The sequence below is a fragment of the Paroedura picta genome, chromosome 6 (assembly GCF_049243985.1).
Source record: "Paroedura picta isolate Pp20150507F chromosome 6, Ppicta_v3.0, whole genome shotgun sequence".
In the NCBI taxonomy this organism is placed as follows: domain Eukaryota; kingdom Metazoa; phylum Chordata; class Lepidosauria; order Squamata; family Gekkonidae; genus Paroedura; species Paroedura picta.
In genome coordinates, this window is record NC_135374.1 from 23810753 (window position 1) to 23833471 (window position 22719).

The 22719-nt window shown below is 56.4% G+C and overlaps 1 protein-coding gene across 1 annotated transcript; it reads left to right on the plus strand.

The window, feature by feature from the left end:
- Positions 1-329: 329 nt before the first annotated feature.
- PDX1 (pancreatic and duodenal homeobox 1) lies at positions 330-15453 on the plus strand. Its single transcript, XM_077341783.1, has 2 exons — positions 330-853; positions 14779-15453. Exons 1-2 carry the CDS (start codon positions 430-432, stop codon positions 15186-15188), a joined length of 834 nt encoding a protein of 277 aa, XP_077197898.1. The 5' UTR covers positions 330-429; the 3' UTR covers positions 15189-15453.
- Positions 15454-22719: the final 7266 nt, after the last annotated feature.

The window sequence follows — 22719 nt, forward strand, 5'->3', positions numbered from 1 at the left end:
CCGATCCCGCCCCCGCCCAGCCCGGGAGCGCCACCCGTGGGAGCCTGTGCCTCAGCACTCTGCACCTGCTCAGAAACGCCGGGGAGGTTCGGGCGGAGCCGTGCAGGCAGCCTTCGGGCAATGAGGCGGGCGCGTGGAAGGCCGCGGCGGGATTGGCGGGCGGGCGGCCAGACGGGGCGGGTTTGGGGGCAGAAAGCGAAAGGACAGCGCGGCGGGCCCCGAAGGTGACCAAGAGCCTCCTCCGATTGGGAAGGCGTCGCCCAATGCGGGTGCCCGGGGGACGCACGTGGGCGGGCGGAGAGCCAATCCCGGAGCTCGGCCGAGAGGTCCTGGTCCCGGCTCCGGAGGCCGTGCGGGCAGGTGCGGGGGACCGACCTGTCAGAGGCATCGCCCAGCCTGCGCCCCGGGCGCGCCTTGCTCGGAGGCGCCATGAACGCCGACGGCCACTACTACGCCTCCGGCCAGCTGTACAAGGAGCCGTGCGCCTTCCAGAGAGGCCAGCCCCAGGACTACCAGCCCAGCCCACCCGCCTGCCTCTACATGGGGCGGCACCAGCCGACGCCCGAGCCCCCTTACGCCGGCGCCCTGGCCGGCCTGGACCCGGGCAGCCCGCCGGACATCTCCCCCTACGAGGTGCCGCCCATCGCCGACGACCCCGGCCTCGCCCAGCTCCACCACCACCCGCAGCCGCCCCCGCATCACCCGCCGCAGCTCCCGCACCCGCACCCCGAGGCGCTCGCCTTCGCAGACGGCCTCGACCCGGGCGCGGTGGAGGAGCCGCGCGCGCCGCTGCCTTTCCCCTGGATGAAATCCACCAAGTCCCACGCCTGGAAGGGCCAGTGGCTCGCCTCCGGTAAGACCCCCCTCCCCTCCCCCTCGCTCTCTGCTGCTTGGGCCCCGCTGAACAACCCCACTTCTCCCCCAGCGCTGGGAGGGCCAAGGGCCGGGGCTCCCAGCTTCTCTGCGGGCAACGATCATAAGAGGACTGTGGGGATGAATGATTCCGGCACGGGAGCAGAAGAGGGTGGTGCAGATTAAATGTGTGTTTGCCACCACCACCACCCCCGCGCCCGCCCCCCCTGCTCGCCTCCATAAAAAGCCATCTGCAGCCTGGCCCATGGAAAAGCTGGCGGAGGGGGGGGTGAGTGGGGAGCAGCCCGTCCTCGCGAGAGGAGGTTCTTGCAAAGGCTCTCAGGCGCGAAGGGCCAAGGCTGGCCTGGACGGTTTCCCTTCCGATGTGGAAGCCCTCTCCCTTCCTGCTAGTCGTCGTCGGGGCCCCTGACTGACAGGAGAGACCCGTGTCGGGGGAGAGAAATCCTGCGCGTCCAGCACCCAGCAGAGGTCCGTCAGAAAGGCAACCGGGAGCAACCGAAATGGCGAGCCGCGAGGACAACCCGAAGCCCTTAACCGGGGTGGACGGGAAGCCACTGGGCAGGGTGTGACCCTGATGTGTGAGGCCTTCTGGCATGACAGTAAATTGGAAAGGAACTAGGCCGTAAATGACCCTTCCTTTCCCCCCTTTGTCCCAGTGTCAGCACTTCCTCCCAGGTAGACCGAGGCCGTTGGAGAAAACAAGTGTGCATTATTAACCAGATCAATGGTATTTCCCCAATCCTGGCCACATTATCACATATCATTTTCTGTCGCACCATCAACAGGATCTAGAGAGGCTTAACAGGATCTAGAGTGGTTAAAAGCCAGCGATCCAGATAGTTCTCTCTTTCCTCGATCTATTCTATACCCCCACCTGTCTCCCCCACGGGGTCCCAAGGGGCCCTCCTCTCCCATTTGGATAGGCTGGGCCGCGGAGGCTGGAACGGGAGAGAGCCCCGCGCCCCTCGGCCTCCCGTTCCCTCTGCCAGAGAGGAGGCGACAACCAGGCTCGGATCGCGCAGAGGGCCGCGGCCAGGCGAATCCGGCGCCCTTTCGCCCACCAAGAAGTCCTCTGCCCCGGCAGGCCTGCAAACGGGACCGCTTCCCTGCTCCCCCAGTCCCTGCGGGCCGCCCCCAGATTGGGGAGGTGCATTCGGGGTGGGGGCGGCGGAGGTTCCCCCCGCTTTAGATCAAGCCCTTCCTGGTTCTTCGAGAGTCGCCGTGGGGGGAGGATCTTTCCCCTGAAGCGGAGAAGTGATCCTGTTGGGATCGCCTTCCGACTCTCCGCCAGCCGCCTCCCGGGGCGCCAGGCCTTCCTGGACCACGGAGTCCACACCCACCAGCCTGCTCGTCGGCACCGGGCCCTTTTCAGAACCGCCTCGGCGCGCTGCCTTCCCACGAAAGGAAGCCGCTTGTGCCATCGGAAGTCCGGAAATATAAACCAGAGTCTGAACTTGAAGCAGGTCCTCCTGGCGCCCGGGGTCGCCTGGCAGGGCGCGGGGTCTGCGGTCCCCCCCCCTCTTGCTGCTTCGGGGGCCCTGTGCGCCCCTTCTGTCCCGCGCTCGCTCTCGGTTGCCGCTGGATGCGAACCCGAAACTGCCGCCAGCGTCCTACCCCCGCCGCCGCTGCCTTGCTCAGGTGGAACCGGAGGAGAGTCGCGGGGAGCCAAGGAGCAGGCCTCCGGAGACCGACTCCTTTCGAGGCAGGAACGCGGCCTGTGGCTCGACCTTGCAGGGCTGGCCTGCTGCTGGGAGAGAATCGCCGCGCTCCCAGGCACCGGATATCTGCCTTAAATTGACGTTGGCCCGGTCGGTTCTTGCTTTAGAAAAAATAGTTGCGGGATTAAAATGATTTTGATCTAAAACGACCCCCTTAAAATGCGACACGCCCTAAATTTATTAATGGTCACTTTACTATAACTATCGTTCTTTCTTTCTTTCTTTCTTTCTTTCTTTCTTTCTTTCTTTCTTCTCTTTCTTTCTTTCTTTCTTTCTTTCTTTCTTTCTTTCTTTCTTTCTTTAACGGGAAAGGGATACGAGGGGATTTTGCATTTGAGTAAATGTCGACCGATTTCACTGCAGGCCTTTCCGTATTATTGAGAGGAAGCACACCCACCCCCGACATGTTTTCCGGCGCCATATCCCGCACATCGCAGGAGGCCTTTCTCCCCAGGAGGGGGTCACGAGTTTCAACTGCGGCCTGCAGGCCCCTAAATGAAAGGCGACTCTGAAGCAGGGCCTCGTCTGAACCTGCCTTCCCCTGGCTGTCCCCGGCCTTTTGCCCCGACAGGAGACGCGCGACACGTGGAAGGCTGCTGGGCAGGCTGTGGGGCGCGGAGGCCCAGTGGGGCTTCAGGCCGGAGAACAAGCCTCGGAAAGCCCGGGATCCTCCGCCCGGCTTTGCTTTTGCTTTGCTTTATCCGGCAGGGCCGCAGGGCCGAGGTCTCGTTGTGGTTCGGCTCCTTATCCGGTATAGCCGAGCAGCACGCCCGTGATGTCTTCTGGGGCCGGGGGAGAGCAGAGCAGAGGAGCGTGCGGTGGCCGGACCTTGGACGTGTCCCGTGGGGGGCAAAGGACTGGGCCTTTGGCTCTCGGCTCAGTTACTTTGGACGGGGCCGGCTGGTGCCCACAGAGGGCCGGGCCATTCTGCTTCCGGACAGGTGGCCTTGCCCGCACTACCTTCTGGGCCCAGGGAAACCTGGTCTCAAGATCCGCGGCCGAAACGCCAGGGTGGCCCACGGGCTGGCTCTTTCTCCCGCCTGAAATGGCTTGGTCGGAGGTCGGTCTGGTGGGAGACACCCGCCCCACGCCCCACTCCCTAGGCAGGCCAGGATTGCGACGGAGGCCGGACAGGGCCAACCACCTCGGGCATCCGACGGGGCCGGTCCGATGGCCCTTTCCTCCCCCAGCGCGGTTTCGGTTCGGAGCAGCGGGGCTGAGGAAGGCGGTGGGAGCTGGGCGATCCGGCCTTGAGCAGGGGCTTGAGCTCGACGGCTCGGGGGCCCCTTCCAGCCCCACGAGTCTCTGAATCGCTTCGACCAGCCTCAGCTGCAACTCATGGAAGGGCCGGAAGCCCATTTGGCCCCCCAAGCGGCAGCCGCACAGGCCCTTCCTTGGGGGGAAGCTTCAGCCGGGCAGCCGGGTGTCCACTTTGGATCTTCGAGGCAACGGACTAGATTTGCCCGGTCGGACGGCGGCGCTTTCCGACCAACGCACCCAGTCTTCTCCCCGGCGGGAGCTTCCGTGTGCGGCGCCCCGAAGCAGACATAGCTGAGGCAGGGGGCCTTGCATCTTGACTCACCCCTGGGTGGCCTCAAAGGTGACACCGGCCTCGGGCTTTGTTTTGGGAGGGAGCCTCACTGGAAGTGCTGAGTGACCAAGGAGCAGGACCAGGCGTGCTTGCCCTCGGGCCTGGGCACCTGGAGGTCCTTCCAGGCCTGCTTCCTCCTCCTCTTCCGGACGGCACAGGGGCCGCGAGGGTGCCGTCCGATCCCCCCGGGGGAACGAGGCGCCCACCAGGAAGGGGCGGGGGGGGGGGAAGCTTTCCGGCTCCAGCTGGACAATGTTATCGGGCCAGGCGTCTCGCGTGCTCCAGGTCACGCCTTTCTGCAAACAGTGCACGACGGGTTTTGTTCAGAGGGACAGCAGAAATGATGTGTGTGTGTGTGGGGGGGGGGGGGAGTGTTATAAATTTCCTCCCGGGGTTAACAAACAACCCCTTCCTCGAGGCCGGGCCTGTCAAAGGAGAGACGATGGCGGAGGGAAGGGGTAAAGGCGACATATTCCGCTAATCCACCGAAGCTAATCCCGGAGACAGCCCCAAACACCCCCCCCCCCCCAGGATACCCACCCCGATGCCCGAGGCCGCCTCTTGGAGCCAGCCTTCCTGGATGCAGGGGGCAAGGAGGGCTGCCTTCCATCCCTGGGACCGACTCACCGTCACTCCTTGGGTGGCGTCGCCAAATTCGGTGAGACCTACTTGCGAGTAATGGTAGCACGTGGTGCTCGTAAACGGAAGCTGCTCCTTTCTCTTCCTGCTTTGGATCTTGGAGGGCGCGGGCTAGATTTGCTGGGGGGGGGGCGTCCAGCATCCCTGCCAAACGGGGCGGCCTCTCCACCCCACCCCACCACGGGGTTTGGGAGATTCGCTTGGGTGGAGGGGTGTCCCGGTCGACAATGCTGCTATGGGGTGGGTGGGGGGGGGGGTGATAGAAGAGCCGGTCTCCAGAATGGGATTTCCTCGCCCCAGAACGCTGGGGAGCTCCCCAATGGGGCGGCGGTGCACTGCAGGCCGGCCTGGCGTGGCGTCCTCGGCTTCCTCTCCCCACCCCCCGGGGTGCACATCAGCCTGACACGGGGGCTACGGGGGCTCTCGTGGTTCGGCAGCCGCTGCCTCCGGCCACACGGGCCAGGCGGGGAAAAGGCGCCGGCGGGCTCCTGGGGCTTGAGTTTAGGGCCTGGCGCAGAACTTCGGGCCCTTCGGCTGGCGGGACTGTGCCTCGGGCTGCCCCGCGCGGTGTAGACTGCGCTGTCGGTTGCCAAAGGCAAAGCTGAATGGCGATGGCTCAACTTCAGACTTCGTTCTGCACAAGGCCGAGCGGCAGCCGTGGAAGCCGCCGACCAGGTTTGAATAGCTGCCGATTTTCATTTTAGCTCCTTTTTTCTTTTCTCTTTTCTGGTTTGAGCCCAGGGCTTTCGACCTAAAAAGCAAGGTCGGTGGTACAATTGAGCTCCATTTTAAAACGGAGAGGGTAGCATCAGTTTCTCCCCTTGAAAATCAACTCTTCCCCCCTCCCAGCACTCCCTCCCCGATGCTTATCCAGGCCCCCAAGCCATACTAGGTGCTGATCCTCTACTGCAGGGGTAGTCAACCTGTGGTCCTCCAGAGTTTGCTGGCAGGGGCTCATGGGAATTGTAGTCCATGGACATCTGGAGGACCACAGGTTGACTACCCCTGCTCTACTGGATAGTCCAGGGGTAGTCAAACTGCGGCCCTCCAGATGTCCATGGACTACAATTCCCACGAGCCCCTGCCAGCGAATGCTGGCAGGGGCTCGTGGGAATTGTAGTCCATGGACATCTGGAGGGCCGCAGTTTGACTACCCCTGGGATAGTCAGCCGGGCGTATTTCCTTGTTCCCAAGGGTGGCAGCGGCGGGAAAGCGCGGCGCAGTCGAGTGGTGTTTGCCATTGCTTGCCCCTGCGCGCTGACCGGGCTGACAGGCACTCTCTCTCCGCCCACCTTACCTCGCAGGGCTGTGGTGGGGAAGAAAGGGAGGCGAGGGAAACCATGTAAGCGACTTTGGGTCCCCACTGGGAAGAAGTGTGGGGTGTAAATAACTAATATGTCTACATGTCGTTCTCAAGAACTAATCAGAGTCCAGTGGCGCCTTTAAGACCAACCAAGGTTTTTCGAGGTGTGCGCTTTCAAGCATTCTTCCGGAAGCTCACGTCTTGAATAAATCTTTGTTGGTCTTAAAGGTGCCACTGGACTCTGATTTTGTTTTGTTGTGCTGCTTCAGACCAACGCGGCTCCCCACTGGAATCTATCAAGAACTAATGCCATGAGTGCAGGGGTATATTCCGCTCCCGCCTCATCCCCATCCGTTCTGCGAGCCCTGTGAGGCATTATTTGGCTACAGGCAGAAATTTACTGCTGGAAACACTGATTCACCCAACAGGTAAAGAGGAGCTGGTGCCGCTGGAATTAATGGAACAGATTCCAAGAAACATTAATTTTGGGGCGTCGGTCATCGCAGCCAAATTTCCATCCCATCCCAGAGAGAGAGAGAGAGAGAGAGAGAGAGAGAGAGAGAGAGAGAGAGAGAGAGAGAGAGAGAGAGAGAGAATAATTGACTTGAAGTTCGAAGTTTATTCTTATTGTTGCAGCCATAGGCCATAACATCACGGCATAAACAGGAACATGTAACATTTGGTTGATGCCATTATAAGCCCTACACAAGGCCAGAATGTCCCCTCTCCACCTCCCTGTCCATCCTGAAATCTGGACGCAAGATCAGTGCCAGAATGATCGGGCACTCTAGGATGGTTTTTAGAATAGGAATTTTTAGAACTACTATTTTAAATGTTTTATATTTCATGGGATTATGTGTTTCTATTGATGGAAGCCACCCCAAGCCTACCTGAGAGAGGGGCAGCCAATAAGTAAGTCTAATAAATTTAATAATTAGTAATAAATAGTGTGCCACAACAAAAAAAGTTTTAAAACTTTACATGACAGGACACACATTTAAAAATGTAATTCTAATGGCACAAAATAAATGCAAATGGAATTACAATTTAGCTAAAATTCTTTTAGAATTAATGGTGCTAATTTCTTCCTTTTCTATTGATAGAAAGAGAAAAGCCACTTTAAGGGTAACAAAAGGCATAGCACGTTAAAGAAAATGAACACACTACTCTCACCTGAGCCAGAACAATTTACAAGAAATAGTTCCAACAGTTTGCCTGGGACAGACCCCTGGAAGGGACAATGCAGAGAGTTGACATCTGAGCCCTTCTGCATGTTGTGTGTTGTACCCAGGCCATGAAGCTACGACCAAAATGGCGAGTCAGTTCCCAGATTTTATCCACAGCTCAGCTTTGCATGGGCACGCAGTCTGATATCATGGAGTCAAGATCCGACAGCTCTAGTAAACCACAGAATGGGCCATTTTAGCATAGTCTGGCCACCGGCATGACAATAGAGCCGAAGGCTGACTTCCGGGGTGTTTTTGCATAGATGAAAGCCCTCCATCCATAAGTCACCCTTGACATGTTTAGTCCATGATACATGAGCAGTTGTGTCCACAGCACACACAATGGCCACATGGAATGGTAACTGTTTTAGGATGTATAAACCCCCCATGTACATGACATAGGATGGCCATGATGTATCGGTGAAGCCCAGTCAGTTCAGCATATGTTGTGTTGCAATCAGCAACGATTGAGAACTAAGTCTGAATGGGACAAAGCATTCCTTTCATGGGGCAGGGGGGGGGGGGGAACCGACGTGGATGCATGAAGGGGCCTCCTACGGAGGCATCCCATTGATCTGTCAAGGTCAGTGCTGAAGGAGGGTCGCTCCAGGAGGGAGGTTTCCAGTCGCAGATGCCTGGATTTGGGATCTTCTGCGTGCTCTGGGCCCCACACTTTTGAAATCAGTAAAATCAGAGTCCAGTAGCACCTTTAAGACCAACAAAGATTTATTCAAGGCGTGAGCTTTCGAGTGCAAGCACTCTTCCTCGGGCTATATATTCCTAATGATGGCCAGTTCATAGTCCGAGGAGGAGTGCTTGCACTCGAAAGCTCACGCCTTGAATAAATCTTTGTTGGTCTTAAAGGTGCTACTGGACTCTGATTTTATTGTGCGACCTCAGACCAGCACAGCTACTCATTTGAATCTATACTTTTGAAATCAGAATCCATTGACAAGCAACCCTCCTTAGCAAATACTTTGAGCCAGAATTGCCCACAAACAAAATGTCAGGGGAATGGAATCTCCCAACCGTTTGCAGTTCCAGTCCACCCTTCACACGGTCAAGCTGTTCAGGACCGAAATTCCACTTCCAGGGGTGCTCTTTCTGAAGAAACATTTCTAGGTTTATTCTAGGACGATCACATCCGTTTCTTTCAGGCACATCTGGGTTAGGATCAGAGCTCCAGGACCCTATTCGGATAGGAAAAGTTCCTAAAACCGATGAGATTTATATCAGATGCAATAAATTAACTCACACACCCCACCCAGGTGGCATTGATTTACGCAGGGGTGGCTCTCCAGTTGTCCATGGACTACATTTCCCATGAGCCCCTGCCAATAAGTTGTCCATGGGCATATGGAGAGCCACAGTTTGGAGTATTAGACTCATCAGGAGAACTGCTTTAAACAAAGTATTTCTGAGCGATCTCTGGCAGGGGCTCATGGGAATTGTAGTCCATGGACATCTGGAGGGCCGCAGTTTGACTACCTCTGCCCTATCCAGTCGAAGAGATGAGACTTTTTTTGGGAAGGGGGGGAGGGGATGCAGACCGTATCAAGGTGGCCAGCCCCTTGGATATCCAGGAGAACAGGATGGTAGGAAGAACTGCAAACGTTCCCCAAACGCCACCTTTCCCGAGACCATAAATCCCTAGTTTATATCGCTGATCTATTGAAAGGAAGCAAGTGCCGCTTTCGCTTTGGCTTGCTTTGGTCATGTTCCTACATAATGGCAGAGCAGAAAAAATTAATCAGGCAAGGAATGAAATCAGGGTTAGTATCTGTCATTTAGCGGGGTGGCCAGGCTGTGGCTCTCCAGGTGTCCGTGGACTACAATTCCCAGCTGGCAGGGGCTCATGGGAATTGTAGTCCACGGACACCTGGAGAGCCACAATCTGGCCAGCCCTGAGCCTACGGCATGTGCAGCGCAGCCAGGAGACCCGCGGATTGCAGGGCAGCCAGGCAAGGGATATTGGGAGGTGGTTTGCCATGGCCTGCCTCTGCGCCGTGACCCTCTTTAGTGTTCCTTGGGAGAGGAGGGGGAGGAGGTTAGCCCTTCAGTCATGGCCGACTTTGGGTGACCTGTTGGCTCCGATGTCTCCATCTCATTCGGTCTTGCCCCGCTTCCTTTAGCTGTCTGCTGCTGTGGCCAGGCTCCATTTTGCTCCTGTCTCACCGCCGTGTTCTTTGTCTCTCACCGCCCTACTAGTCAGGGCTGAGCCCGCTTCGCTTTCCAAGACTATCCCGATCAGGGAGCGGTCGCTTCTTAGGAGGTAGGCGCGCTCAGCCTCTTGCCAATGCTTTGGATGCTGCTGTGAAATTGGTCTTCTTCTAGATGTCGTTGGAGGAAAAAAACAACGGGCTATTGGTTGATCGTGGGAAATTGATTATCGGTCTTTTTTTTAAACGTGACTTTTCCCCCCTTCCTGAAAGGGGGGGGGGGGTTGGTCCGGAGCGCAGGGCTCGACCCTCCTGCAGCGTATCCTACAAAACCCGAAGAGATGAATGGCTTGGCCGAGGGGCCTAGAGTAGAAATTAGGGAAGGACATGAACCCGGGCCTCCCGCATGCCCAGAACCACCCTTGGTTGGTCTTCAAGGTGCCCCTGGACTCAAACGTGGTCCTGTGGCTTCAGGCCCACACGACTGCCCACCTGAATCCACCGCACACCTGGACTCTCAGAAACGAAAGAAAACAGCCCAGCCAAAAGCGCTGCTAGTTGTGTTCCAGCGGGATGCCGAAGGGTCTCATTTCCGCCGTCTCCTGTGTCCCAAAAATCGTTGTCAGTCCCTCGGGCAAACTTTCCGAGAGGCTAGAGACACGGGGCCCCGATCCAGCCACAGCGTGTCAACCTTCTCCTTGGAGCGAGTGCACCTAGAAGACGGCGACTCTGTTTAGGCTCGAGGGGAAATCCCCGAAGAAATGGACTTGTGCGACGCCGGCTGGTCAAATACCTTTCTCTGAGAGATGAGAAAGGATCTCGGCTCCGGAGTCACTTCGGCTCTGGTCCACTCAAGCCGGAGAGAGACTCACGACAAGGCAGCGGAGGCCGCGACAGAAACCGGAACAAGAGGCCCGAACCGACCGGTAATCTCGGCCAGCAGGAGTCCGATATTCCTCGAAGCCTTCCGGCCCGGTCCTGGTCAGGGGCTACGCCCAGGCGGGCCGGCCCTTCCGGAAGAGAAACCAGGAGCTCCGAGAACGGAGGCCGCCGTCCTTGCCGCGACAAGAGGCCCCCTAAGGAAACCTTCAGGGAAGGAGAGACCCGCCTCTTCTGGCCTCCTCGAGGGATCAATACAAACAACTGATAAACACACAATAAATCGCCTAGTCAGTAGAAGAGCAAGATTCCAGCCCAGTTGCACCTTCCAGACCCACAACATCTCAGGTGGAAGCTTTGGACTTTGAATCAGCTCAAAAAAAAAAAAACAGAAAAAAGAAAAAGAAAAAGCACACTTAAAAGATAGAAAGGTCCTGAACTCTCTGGTCCATCTAACAGCCTTCTTGCTGCCCCCATCACGGTCTTCCTCTTCCTGATGAAGAGTGCTTGCACTCGAAAGCTCACGCCTTGACTAAATCTTTGTTGGTCTTAAAGGTGCCACTGGACTCTGATTTTATTGTGCTACTTCAGACCAACACGGCTACTCATTTGAATCTTTCTTCTTCCTGGTTTGTACACCAGACATTGCATACTCCAACATCAGATCCCTTCCTTGGGTCCCTGTTATCTGGCCAAGGGAGGGAAGGCTCTCCAGAGCCCAAACACACAACCAAAGAGGAGAAAAACGTTCCAAGTGGGTTCAGCTACATCCCCTGGCTGGTGCGACACACACCCAGAGCGATTGGAAAGTCCATTCCGGATCGAGGAGGAGATCATAGCCTTATGTATAAGAAATTCTTGGCTTAACCACACAGCATAGGAAAGAACAATATCTGGTTGTGGGGAATATATAATACTTCCGGAATGTGTGCCATGTGCATTTAATGTATTTGTATTCATCTACCAGGAAAGCATGAGCCTCTTGTGGCGCAGAGTGGTAAGGCAGCCGTCTGAAAGCTTTGCCCATAAGGCTGGGAGTTCAATCCCAGCAGCCGGCTCAAGGTTGACTCAGCCTTCCATCCTTCCGAGGTCGGTAAAATGAGTACCCAGCTTGCTGGGGGGGTAAACGGTCATGACTGGGGAAGGCACTGGCAAACCACCCCGTATTGAGTCTGCCATGAAAACGCTAGAGGGCGTCACCCCAAGGGTCAGACATGACTCGGTGCTTGCACAGGGGATACCTTTACCTTTACCTTACCAGGAAAGCTTGATATTCAGATCCCCTAATTTAAAAATTTTAAAAATATATATTTTGTACAAATATTTTGTTATGTTATTTGTTGTAGCTATCTCCAGATTGGGTCGCGATGGATGGGACACGACTTCGCACCTAACAACAACAACAAATATTTTGTTATGTTATTTGTTGTAGCTATCTCCAGATTGCTACTGGATTTGAATCTTGGTCTTCCACGTCAAATCAACACAAGAACCAGAAAACGTAATCCATAATGACTGATCCTGTTATGTCATTCCTGCACCGATTTAACTTTTAGGTTTAATCTCAGCGTGGTTTCAGTTACAGTATCAGATTTCTGCTCGCTTTCCAAATTCTGCAGTCTATGGTAGACACACACGTCTCCGTGTAATTAATGAAAAGGAATAGCCGAGTTAAGCTGTCCTAGTAATATGATTTTTAAAACTCCAGTATGTCATTTCCTAAATCAGAGCTTCTGATATATGAAGGACAACTCTTACTGGGAAAACTTAGAGGGAAAGTTGCGTTTTGTTTCACTCTACCTTAAGGAGCCTCGATGCAATCAAAGGCAAAACCTTTTGAGTCCTGGTGGCTTTGAGAATCAACAAGAGCTCTATTCGGGGCAAGTCACTAAAGGAAATTTATTCCCTCATTCATGGCGCTTACCCTTGAAACATGGGAGAAAGTCCTGGCCTGTACAGTCTATATCTTGGCCAGGATCTGCCCTGGCCATTATTTGGATGCGAGACCGGCACAAGGTCGCCACACAGAAGCAGGAAATGGCAAACCTCCCCTGAGTGTCTCTTCCCTAGAAAACGCTACGGGGTCGCCCATAGAGGGGCTCTAATTCCAGTCCTGTGTTCAAAAGAGGGAAGGGCGCGGGGGACTCATCGGCCCTGCAGTTCTGGTCTCGGTGAAAGGGGGAGCGCGACCCTTTCCCGGCTGCCCCAGCGCCTTCCCTAAGGGGCCCATCCCGAAGTAGGCCCCCCTCCTGTGTTCCAGACGCAGACTTGAAACGAAAGGGCTCCGGGGATGCCCCCCCCTCCCGTTAGGAGCCCAGGGAGCTCCTCAGAGCCAGAATCCCGCCGTGGTTGACTCGGCGGACGGGCCTCTGCTCTCGGCCATGGGGCTTGCGGCGTCCTTTCCTTCCAGGGAGAGGGGGGAGGGGAGGCTGCCCAGAAGGAGCCGTTGCCAGTTTATACGGGCAGCCAGCAAAGAAAGGAGAGCGGGGGGGGGGGGACTGTCCACGGGCTGCGGAATGACCACAGAGTTTTCCCCGAATGGCCACAAAGTTTTCCGCAGCCCCCCTCCGAAGGCCGGCTCTTCTTCGGTGTCTCCCCGGAGCTCCTGAGTTCGGCACCTCTTCATGTGTGTTGGTTTTCCCGGGGGGGGGGTGTCCCAATAATAATAATAATAATAATAACAACAACAATAATAATAGCAGCAATGCTTAATAATTTGGCCAGATCTCCAATTGCAGAGCACTGTCTTTCATGCATATAGTAATAATAAGAGCGCCCCATTGTCGGAATGGAGGGTTGGGTGAGAGCCTGGTGGCCACTAAAAAGCAGCGCTCCGTCCTTAGTCGGCGGTTGGAAGCTCTCTGCGGGCCATCAGGCCAGGCCGGCGCCCGGTGATTCCCTCTGGGGTCCTGCACCAAGGGAGATCCCTCCCGGGCAGACCCTCCTAACGCCTCTTGTCCTCTTCCCCAGGTGGACACGTGCTACCAGGCAGACGACTGGATTCGTTTCGATTTTAATGTTATTTAACCCAATCGTTTCCATTTCACTGCTGTATTTTACCCTGGTGTGATTGTATTGTGATGGAATCCGCCCTGAGACCAAGGAGACAGGGCAGAATAGAAGTCTATTAATCACAGCAATCCCGCAGGGTAGGCCGACGGTCTATTTCCCCTGGTCAGTAGTGCGCTTTCTCCCTCCATCCCCTCCACACACCCCCCCCCCCCCCGTGAATGGCAGCTCTTCGGTATTCCAGATCCTGTGGGATTCTTGTCCGTAAATGAAGTCCCCAGACATTGTCCTGTGTCGGCACCGGGTGATAGACCTCCATCCCCCCCCCCCCCCGCCGCCACCAGTCCCTGAGCTCGCCCATGTGCAAGGGCCTGCTGCTTCCTGGGCTAGCTTCTACTGTTGGTGGGGGGAGAATCAAGGGAATTATTTCCTTACAAGATTGTATTTCTGGAACGGGGAAAACGTGTGCGTCTGTGCGGGTCGTTTCCCGTGGATGATGACCCTGTGAAGCGACGTCCTCCAAAACAGCCTGTCATCAAACTTTATTTATTTTATTTCTATGCCGCCCTCCCCAGCGAGCCGGTTTGTCAATGCAGCCCTAAGGAAAGTTGCTCCGGTCTCAGACCATTCCTGTGACTGGGGTCAGGCTGGAGTGACGTTCCTTCCGATTGTGCTGCGAGTCGGTCCCTCTCCTGCTGGGCTCCCCCCCCCCCTTTCATCTTCCTCTTTCTTCTCTTTCCAAGCACGATCGCCTCCGTTGGGTCGGTAGCTTTTAGGGAGAGTTGAGCAATCGGCTGGTTTATTTCCATTGCGTTAAGGCGCTCCCAGATCAGTCGATTAAAAGGCAGGTGATTAATGTCCCTTATTATAAAAAAAATAGTCATAGGACTGGCTGTTGCGGGTTTTCCAGACTGTGTGGCTGGCTCCCAGTAACTGTAGCTGGTGTCGCCAGAGGTAGGACATGGCCAGATGGGAATTTCACACCCTCTGGCCGTGTCCTGCCTCTGAAGACGCCAGCCAGAGTCACCGGCGAACCCAAGGACTCAAATTACAGTCTGGAAAAGCAGCAACCACCCTCTGACTCCATCCCTGAAGGCCTTGGACAAAGCCCCGGGGCTCATTTATCACCAGTCTCCTTTCCCATTAAGATTTCCTCTTAAGAAACCAGCACTGTGGAGGGGGGGGGTCGATCCTGTGCCGCCTCGACGGAGCCTTCCAAGGGTTCTCCTGAAACTGTTCCTACGATCCAATCCGATGCTGAGGCTTCCCGGACAGGCTGTTCGACCTCTCCGGGCGAGGAGGGGAGGAGGGGAGGGGGCTGGCTCCCCGAGCGAGACCCCGGCCCCTCTGCTCCTGTCTAACTGTCGGTGGTTTCCCGCAGGGGCCTCGTTCGCGGCGGAGCCGGAGGAGAGCAAGCGGACGCGGACGGCCTACACGCGCGCCCAGCTCCTGGAGCTGGAGAAGGAGTTCCTCTTCAACAAGTACATCTCCCGGCCGCGGCGGGTGGAGCTGGCCGTCATGCTCAACTTGACCGAGCGCCACATCAAGATCTGGTTCCAGAACCGCCGCATGAAGTGGAAGAAGGAGGAGGACAAGAAGCGGGCGGGAGGCGGCGGGGCCGGCGGCGGCGGAGGCAGCCGGGGAGAGCCCGAGCAGGACTGCGTGGTCTCGTCGGGGGAACTGTCGGGCCAAGACGAGGCCGGCGAGGAGGCGCCGGAGGGGACCCTGGGCGCCCTGCAGCTGCTGCCCCCCAGCCCCGACGCCTCCCCGCCGCCCGAGGCCCAGCGGTGAAGAGGCGCCCGCCCTCCCTTCCTCCCGCCCCGCGGAGGACTGGCAAGCCAGGCCCGCAACGCCCTCTCCGCCACAGCAGCCGCCCTCGGAGCGCCCCCCACCGCTGGGCAGACTGGCCGGAAACGGGGCGGGGGGCGGGGGGAGAAACAGGCGCCTCCCCTCCCAAACTTTGCCTGCCTCCCCGTGGACAAGAGAAAGCGGCCTCCGGTTCGAAACCTGTCCGAGAAATGTGTCTACTGGAAATGAAATAAAAAGTAACCGGCGATGTTTGAGGCGCTCGTGCCCGGAGGTCGAGATCCAGCCAAGGCTGGCCGGGTGGGTGGGCTGGGTGGGTGAGGTGCATGGCATGGCAGGGTGACTCGCAGGAAGCAGATAACAATCGGAGATCTGTAGCCAGAGGGGCACAGCGGTTGCAGACCAACCGGGCAATCCCCCTGAATACGGGCAAGTGTTCTGTCGCAGCTAGGGGGGGGGGACGCCCATACTCCCTGATTCTACCCCCCTGCCTTGAGAAACCAGATTGCCTCCCTGTGCTTCAATGGGTTCAGGCTGGGAGGGGGGGAGGGTTACCAGATCTCTCGCTCTCTCACTCACACCCGCGCACGCGCACACGCGCATTTCTGGAATGCGCAATTCTGCATTTAGGAGTCCAGCTGGCAGGTTTGGTGAAGAGCATGTTGGGGTTGGGGTGAGAGTCGCCCTTGGGATGGGCGGGAAGACCTTGCTGGCGTAAGCCCTGTCTGACTTTCCTCCTTCCTCCCCGAGTAGCCTGAAGATGGGGTGGATCAAGTGCTCTCCAGGGTTTGCCGATGCGAATTGGGGCCGTGGCTCTGGGGAAGGGGGGACGTGCTTTTCCTCCCGGGAATCTTCTCCTAAGCACAACTCTGGAGCAGGCAGGGCAATCTGGGCATGTCCCCCAAACTCTGTGTGCAGAGAACGAAGGACCGACCAGAAGCTCTGCCGGCGAAGGGGACGGAAGACGCCCCAAAGGAGGCGATCTGGAGGGCTTGAAAGACCTCGGCGTGCGCTGAGTCCGAGCGAGAGGTCCGGCTCCGAGGCAGGGGCTTTAACTCTGGCGGGATCGCTTCCCCGCAGCCCTTGAAAGAACAAGCCCACATCCAAGAGCCCAGCCCAAAGCACGCCAGGAATAGCTGGCATTTCAGAGCGAGGCAGTCGTCCTCGGTGCCCGTCAAGACAGCGTGAGCCTCCTCCGTATCCGGCGCGCTTTCTCTCGTTCCCGTTCAATCCCAGCCCCTTCAAGAGGGTCACACAACCCCCCTGGATTGGTGAGGGCTAGCGGGCCACCATCCCGTATTGCTGGGAAGAAGAGCTGAGGCCCGAAGCCCCTCCAGTTTGGTGTAGTGGTTAGGAGCGCGGACTTCTGGCATGCCAGGTTCGATTCTGCGCTCCCCCACATGCCCCCAGCTGGGTGACCTTGGGCTCGCCACGGCACTGATAAAACTGTTCTGACCGAGCAGGAATATCAGGGCTCTCTCAGCCTCACCCACCCCACAGGGTGTCTGTTGTGGGGAGAGGAATGGAAAGGCGACTGTAAGGCGCTTTGAGCCTCCTTCGGGTAGGGAAAAGCGGCATATAAGAACCAACTCTTCTTCTTCTTCTTCCTCCCTGCCTGGACCCCCCCCCCCTGGAGCCCAGCCGGCCTGGGTGGGGCTCTTGCCCAGCAGGGCTCGGACCTGGCTGGCCATTGGAGATCTGATTGGCAGGGCAGATGAAAAGAAAAGAAAGAGCCGCACCAATCACAGGGCCGAGGGCGCAAAAAACTCGGTTTTTTTTTTTAATTATTACAAAGAGTTCCCGATGCGTTTTGCCCATTCAAGGCTTCTTCAGAGGAAACTGCAAGGTGTAGTACAATAATAACTTTACTGAGTTTAGACAATTTGAATTAAGATCAGAACAGTCTTATCTTTCGGTTTTTCTTTTTTTTTTGCTAGGAGTTATTTTACATGCAATCTTAAGTGTAATAAGCTCTAGCAATTTTGTGCATTTTAGGGTGGGTTTAAAACTTTTAATATAAAATATGCGCTGTGTGATATTAACTATAATTGTATAGACTCAGTAATATTATTCTATTATACATTGCAGAATACCCTGAAGAAGGCTTTTATGGCCAAGATGCGTTTGGGATTTATTTTTGGCCTTTTTAAACAGAGTAACAAAATGACCTATTTTGCACTATGAGCCTTCTTTTCCCATACCTGGGCAGCTTAAAAAAAACAAAAAATTTTTTTCCTGCACCAGCTGCTGCCAGTGTTGGTTTTATTCTTCCTCCCTCCTCTTCCCCAGGGTATTTTTAAATCACTCCTCTGCTCCCCAATATGAGGGTTCCTTCTATGTTGAGTTCTGCTTCCTGTCTCGGAATCCCAGAGATGTCCACACGGCTCTATACCTAAGTCAGCCTTTCTCAACTTTTTTTTATCATTGAGAAACCCCTGAAACGTTCTCCAGGCTTCAAGAAACCCCAGAAATGGCACAATTGAGGAGAATATGGTTGGGAAGCATAACAGTGTAAAAGTCCACCAGGCCCAACCCCTTCCCACCCTCTCCAGGCCCATCATTGGTCATTTTGGGAATGGGGGGGGGGGTTGGGTGGATGAACATGACCATACGTGGCTCATGGGAATTGTAGTCCATGGACACCTGGAGGGCCGCAGTTTGACTACCCCTGGAAAGGTACATTAGAAGGTATAAAGGAGACCATTCAGCAACTTTAATTTTCCATGGGAGGAGCTCACGCCTCTCTTTTCCTTTGCAAGCGCCGGACCGACATCTCAATCCTCAGCCTGCGTCCTCGGGAGAAGACGGCTCTGTGGAGCTGGGCCTTCTCGCCTTGTTCTGAGGGGTTTCCCCAATAAGTGCGGGCGCGAAATCTCAGCCCGGGATCCTGAGCCAGTTCACTCTGCTGACGTCCGAATGAATTTATCAGCACACCCAAAATGTTCATTGTGGCTTGCGAGCAGCGAATCCCGCTGAACTCCAATGAACTTATTCCGAGGGAATTTGCGACAGGATCGGCCTGCAGAAAAAGGTCTTCATTTGCGCCTGCCGCATTCTTCTAACCATGGTTCCAAGTAGCGTATCCAGAGATGGGGAGGAGATGTCGAGACAGCAGGAGAAGGTATCCCATAGATCAGGGACCTCCGATGCGGTCCATCTTGGGGTGTTTTCTGGCAATCGCTTCCTCCTTTGGGCTTTTCCTTTGGGACACCCCTCCCCGGTTCTCTGGCCCTTGGGCCATCCGCTCTCCTATCGCGTTACGGCTGTTCCGGCTTCCCTTGCCTGCCTCTAGGTGTCAAGTTGTAAACTGGACTTGCTCTTTGTGCATGAGGTGATGCGTCCTGTAAGTTCACAGGCGGAGGGAACAAATGGCGGCGGCGGGGGGGGGGATGCCGGCGGGCTCTATATCTGCTCCAAAACTGACTTCTACACCACGCTGGCCTTCCACGGCGCCCCCAACTGGGGCACTGGTGGCCGAGGGGACCGCGGAAACCTCCGTGGCCTCCGATCCCGGCGGGGCCACCAGCTGTGGAGGAGATCATTGGCAGGAGGCCCTTCCGGAGGGCCTTCGCGTCCAGAGCCAGCGGCCGAAGGAGCCCTGGCCGAGGCGCTCGGAGAGCTGGAGCCCTTGCGGCCGCAGACCAAGGGCTGGCTGCTGCGACCCAGCTGGCGGCTGAGAACCGCAGTCGCTGGCCTCAACCGACTCCACTCAGCCCGGGCGTTCATCAGCCGCGGGCGCCAAGCGGGCCCTTCCAAGGGCTCCAAACCGGGTATCTCGCGAGACCGTCTGGCAGGACCTGGGCCCGGGCATCGGATGGGCCACCAAAGCTGAGGAATCGGCGTCCCGAAACGAAACGGGAGCGGGAGCACTAGAAGACAGCCCCGCTGAGGAGGATGGAGCAGGAAGCGGATGAGAAGGACCAGTTCAGTCGCCCCTGGGACACGAGATCGGCCGTGGCCGGGGGTTCCGGCCCCAGTGCCCGCGCTGGCACCACTCGGGCAAGAAGAGACTTTGTGGGAAATGAGAAGGTGGCGTGGAGAAACGCCAGTACTTCTTGGCGCGGGCAAGGGACTTCATGCATGCGCTCCCCACCCAGGTGAGCTGAGTCCGCTTGTTTAGCTCGCGACTGGAGGGGTGGGGTGGTGGGTGGCGGGTTACGCCCCTGGACTTGCGGGCTTCGGTGGGTCTTGCGGGGCCCTCCGCCAGAGCTTCGGGGACCCATTCCAGGAAGTGAAAGTCTCAACAAAGTTGATGAGCCTTAAGGGGGCTCGATCTTGGGGTGGCAGAGTGACATGTTTGCCTCTGAGCTATATCCCGGGACTGAGCTATATCCCAGGATCCCCCACCCCCTCATGTCATCCCTCCCTGGTTCTCTAGCCCTTGGAGGAAATTTGGAAAAAGTAAGATCAGTGACTTCCAACGTGGTTCCTCTTGGAGTGTTTCTGGGCAGACGCTTACTTCCCCCTGTCATGTTCATGCCATGGCAGCTTGACCAATGTCCCAGGATCGTCCACTCCCAGGGGCAGCCGCTGCCTTTCTTCTACAGGTCACCCCTCCCTGGTACTCTGGCCCTTGGGCCATCTGGTCTCCTATCCGGGTTTATGGCTTTCCTTTCCTGCCAAGTTGTGAATCAGGCATACCCTTTGATGATAAGCTGATGCATCCTGTAAGATTACCGACTGCGGGAACAAATGTGGGGAGTGGGGGAATGCCGGGATCTAGACCTACTCCAAACATTTGTATATTCTCAGCTGTAGCAACAAAGCTTCCTATGTAGCCGTTTGTAGTCTCCTCGAATAAACTACTGATTTTCACCTAGGATTCACCAATCAGTCTTGCAGCCTCCGTCCTGTCAAGGACTCTGAGTTTGCCTTTTTGGGGAGAACTGCCACGGAACGTGCACCCCTCCCCCTCCCTTGCCCAGCATCTCTTCTCCAAAGCAAAATCCCAGACCTGGCTTCCCAAAATGGCCCTGGCCCTGGTGCAGGGGTGGTTCATGAAAGCGCTGCCTCTCTTTCTGCAGCGAACAGCCACCTCCCTCCCAGGAAGATTCTTGGGACCTCCAAACACCTTGGGGAGCCTCCCGGAGTTTTATGCTTGGGCCCTTCCCCTATGGCAGCCATTCCGTTACGGCATCCAGTACCACTTTCTCCAAGTTTGCAAAGAGCCCGCAAGTTCAACTAGTTTGGGGATCGGCGTGTAGATTAAGCCGGATTCAAAGGCGCATGAGATTGTATCCTAATTCCAGGGAAGGACCTTCCAGTCCGAAAACGGGAGCTCTGGCTCGCCGGAGCGTCTGCCGGAAGACCTCTTGTGAGTCATCGAGGCGCTCCCGGACGGCTGCTGTATTTCTGCGCCAGGAGCCGAGCAAGCTTGCTCGGCAGGGGGTTCCTTGCTTGCTTTGCATCGAAGACACAGGAGAGGCAGGAGGCCCGACTCCGAGCAGCCTGGGAAGTCCGACCCCGCCAGCACGCATTCTCTCGGCTCCCCTCCCTTGCTGCTGGACAGGCCAGGCCTTGGCGCATCTCTTCTCGCTGGGACCAATGGCGGCTGGGCTGCATTCTTTTCTAAGCCGCCTCGAGTCTCCCTGAGAAAGGCGGGCTTGAAATGCAGTAGAACCACCTTCAACAGACGATATCCCGCGGGTGTCAAGCCGTTGTCAATCGCGTGTACTCCATATGAGAAAAGCGAGCAGGACTGCAGCCCTCGCCCCAGGTTTCTGTCGGGTTTCCAGAAGACAGATGGCGAGGGCGATGCCGAGCGGATGACCCGCCCTCTTCTCCCCGTCCCCATGGCCGGGCAAGAGCGTCGTGGTGGGAGCGGCCAGGAAAAGGGAAAGGAGGATGGAAGGGCCGGGCCTCCGCTTCGCTCGCTGCAGGGGCTGGAGTGGGGGTGGGGGAAGAAAGATCTATCCAAAAAGAATACATAGAACACAGAAACTGTTGTGAAGTGGGACTATGGACACTATTGTACACCTTGCCAGTCTATACCTTCACTCAATCCGAATGGCTGAAGTGTTTTCAATTTATGGATCCAGAAGGCTTCTCTCATTTTTAGGAGTCTGAACTGCCGAAATGCAGGAGCCTGGACCTGTTCCAACACCCGGAAGCCTAGCTGGTTCTCTGGATGCCCAAGGGCAATCTGCTGTTTGACCACCAGGGCGGTTTTTCTTCATAGTCTGATGCAATATAGAATTTTTGACACGGGCAGGAAATTCCATAAATTACTGCTTTGGCGTTACGATTTACATATGATTTGATATAAAATGTATTCTTACGCAAAGAATCCTTTAACCTGTCAGTTTTAAGACCCGAAGCCCCAAAGGACCATCTCCCACATGCCTGATTCCCAATAGGAAGGGCTGCTAAGGCAGCAGATTTCTCAGGGTTAAGCACAAGGGAAGCTCAACGTGCCCTCTTGGGAGAGCAGGTAAGACACCCACCACGATTACGGCTTCCTTAGAGGAAATCCATCGCTGAAAGGAAAGGCAGAGACGGCGAGTGATTCCAGGCTGAGCTAAGACGGAGGGAAGGGGCCAGAATGCCCGGAGGGCTCTCAGGCTGCTTCTAGGAAGGCAGCAATGAAAGATCAGAGAATTATCAAGACATTTCAGGGGCCCGGCTTGACTCGCCTGAACTAAGAGTAGCTCCTTCTGAAGGGTGGGGCTCTTCTTCCAACAGACTTTGCCTTCCTTGCACCGACAAGGCAGCCAGAATTTATTCGGGGAAGAGGGGAGGAGGGGTTGTAAAGCCTACATTGGTGGTATTTGGGGGGCCTCCATGGGAACTGATCTCTGCAGTCTGGAGAGGAGCTTTCATTCTGGGAGTTCTCCAGGTCCACCAGGAGGTTGGCATCCCTGAATAGGGGGACTGATCTTTGTTGCCTGGAAACGACCTGCCACTCCAGCAAATCCACAGGTCCCATCTGGAGATTGGCATCCTGCGACACGTCTGGGGCAGAGTGCCACAGATTTCCCTCTCCCAAGGAAGCCCTTTCATCTCCAGGAGCCTGGAGATGTCATTGCAGAGTTCCCCCTCCAAAACAGCCCCTTTCCCCTGGGGAGATGATCTCTATAGTCCAATTCCAGGACATTTCTAGGCCGTAGCTGAAGGTTGGCAACTCCTGGGTCAGGAATGTTCCTTGCGGTTTGGGGGTGGACAGGTGATTTTGCCATGTAGCCGCCCACCAGGAAGGCCACAGTGCAGGTGTGCATCCTAGTGCCGGTTATTTCCTTGGGCTTTTCCTCTCCTGTCTCTAAGAAAACACTCTCAAACCACACACACAAAATAGGCTTCCAGGCTGCAAAGGCCCAGGGGTTGCGTCTAACCCAAGCTGTTTGTGAGGCTTCTTCCAGCGTTTCCCCCTACCGCTTTCCCACTCGCCTCCACCCACGAGGGCTTCGTGTCCTCCCGACAGGGTCAGGGGCTCCTTGACGGCCTCCCGGCCATGCCTTCCGGTCTGGGGTCGTGAAAAGGTGGCGGCTCCGCAGGAAAGAGGACGAAGGCAGGGCGAGGG

Coding starts and splice junctions, on each gene's coding strand:
- PDX1 (XM_077341783.1), top strand. CDS start 430: ATGAACGCCGACGGCCACTACTACGCCTCCGGCCAGCTGTACAAGGAG. Junction 854..14,778: donor GGGCCAGTGGCTCGCCTCCG/GTAAGACCCCCC, acceptor GGTTTCCCGCAG/GGGCCTCGTTCGCGGCGGAG.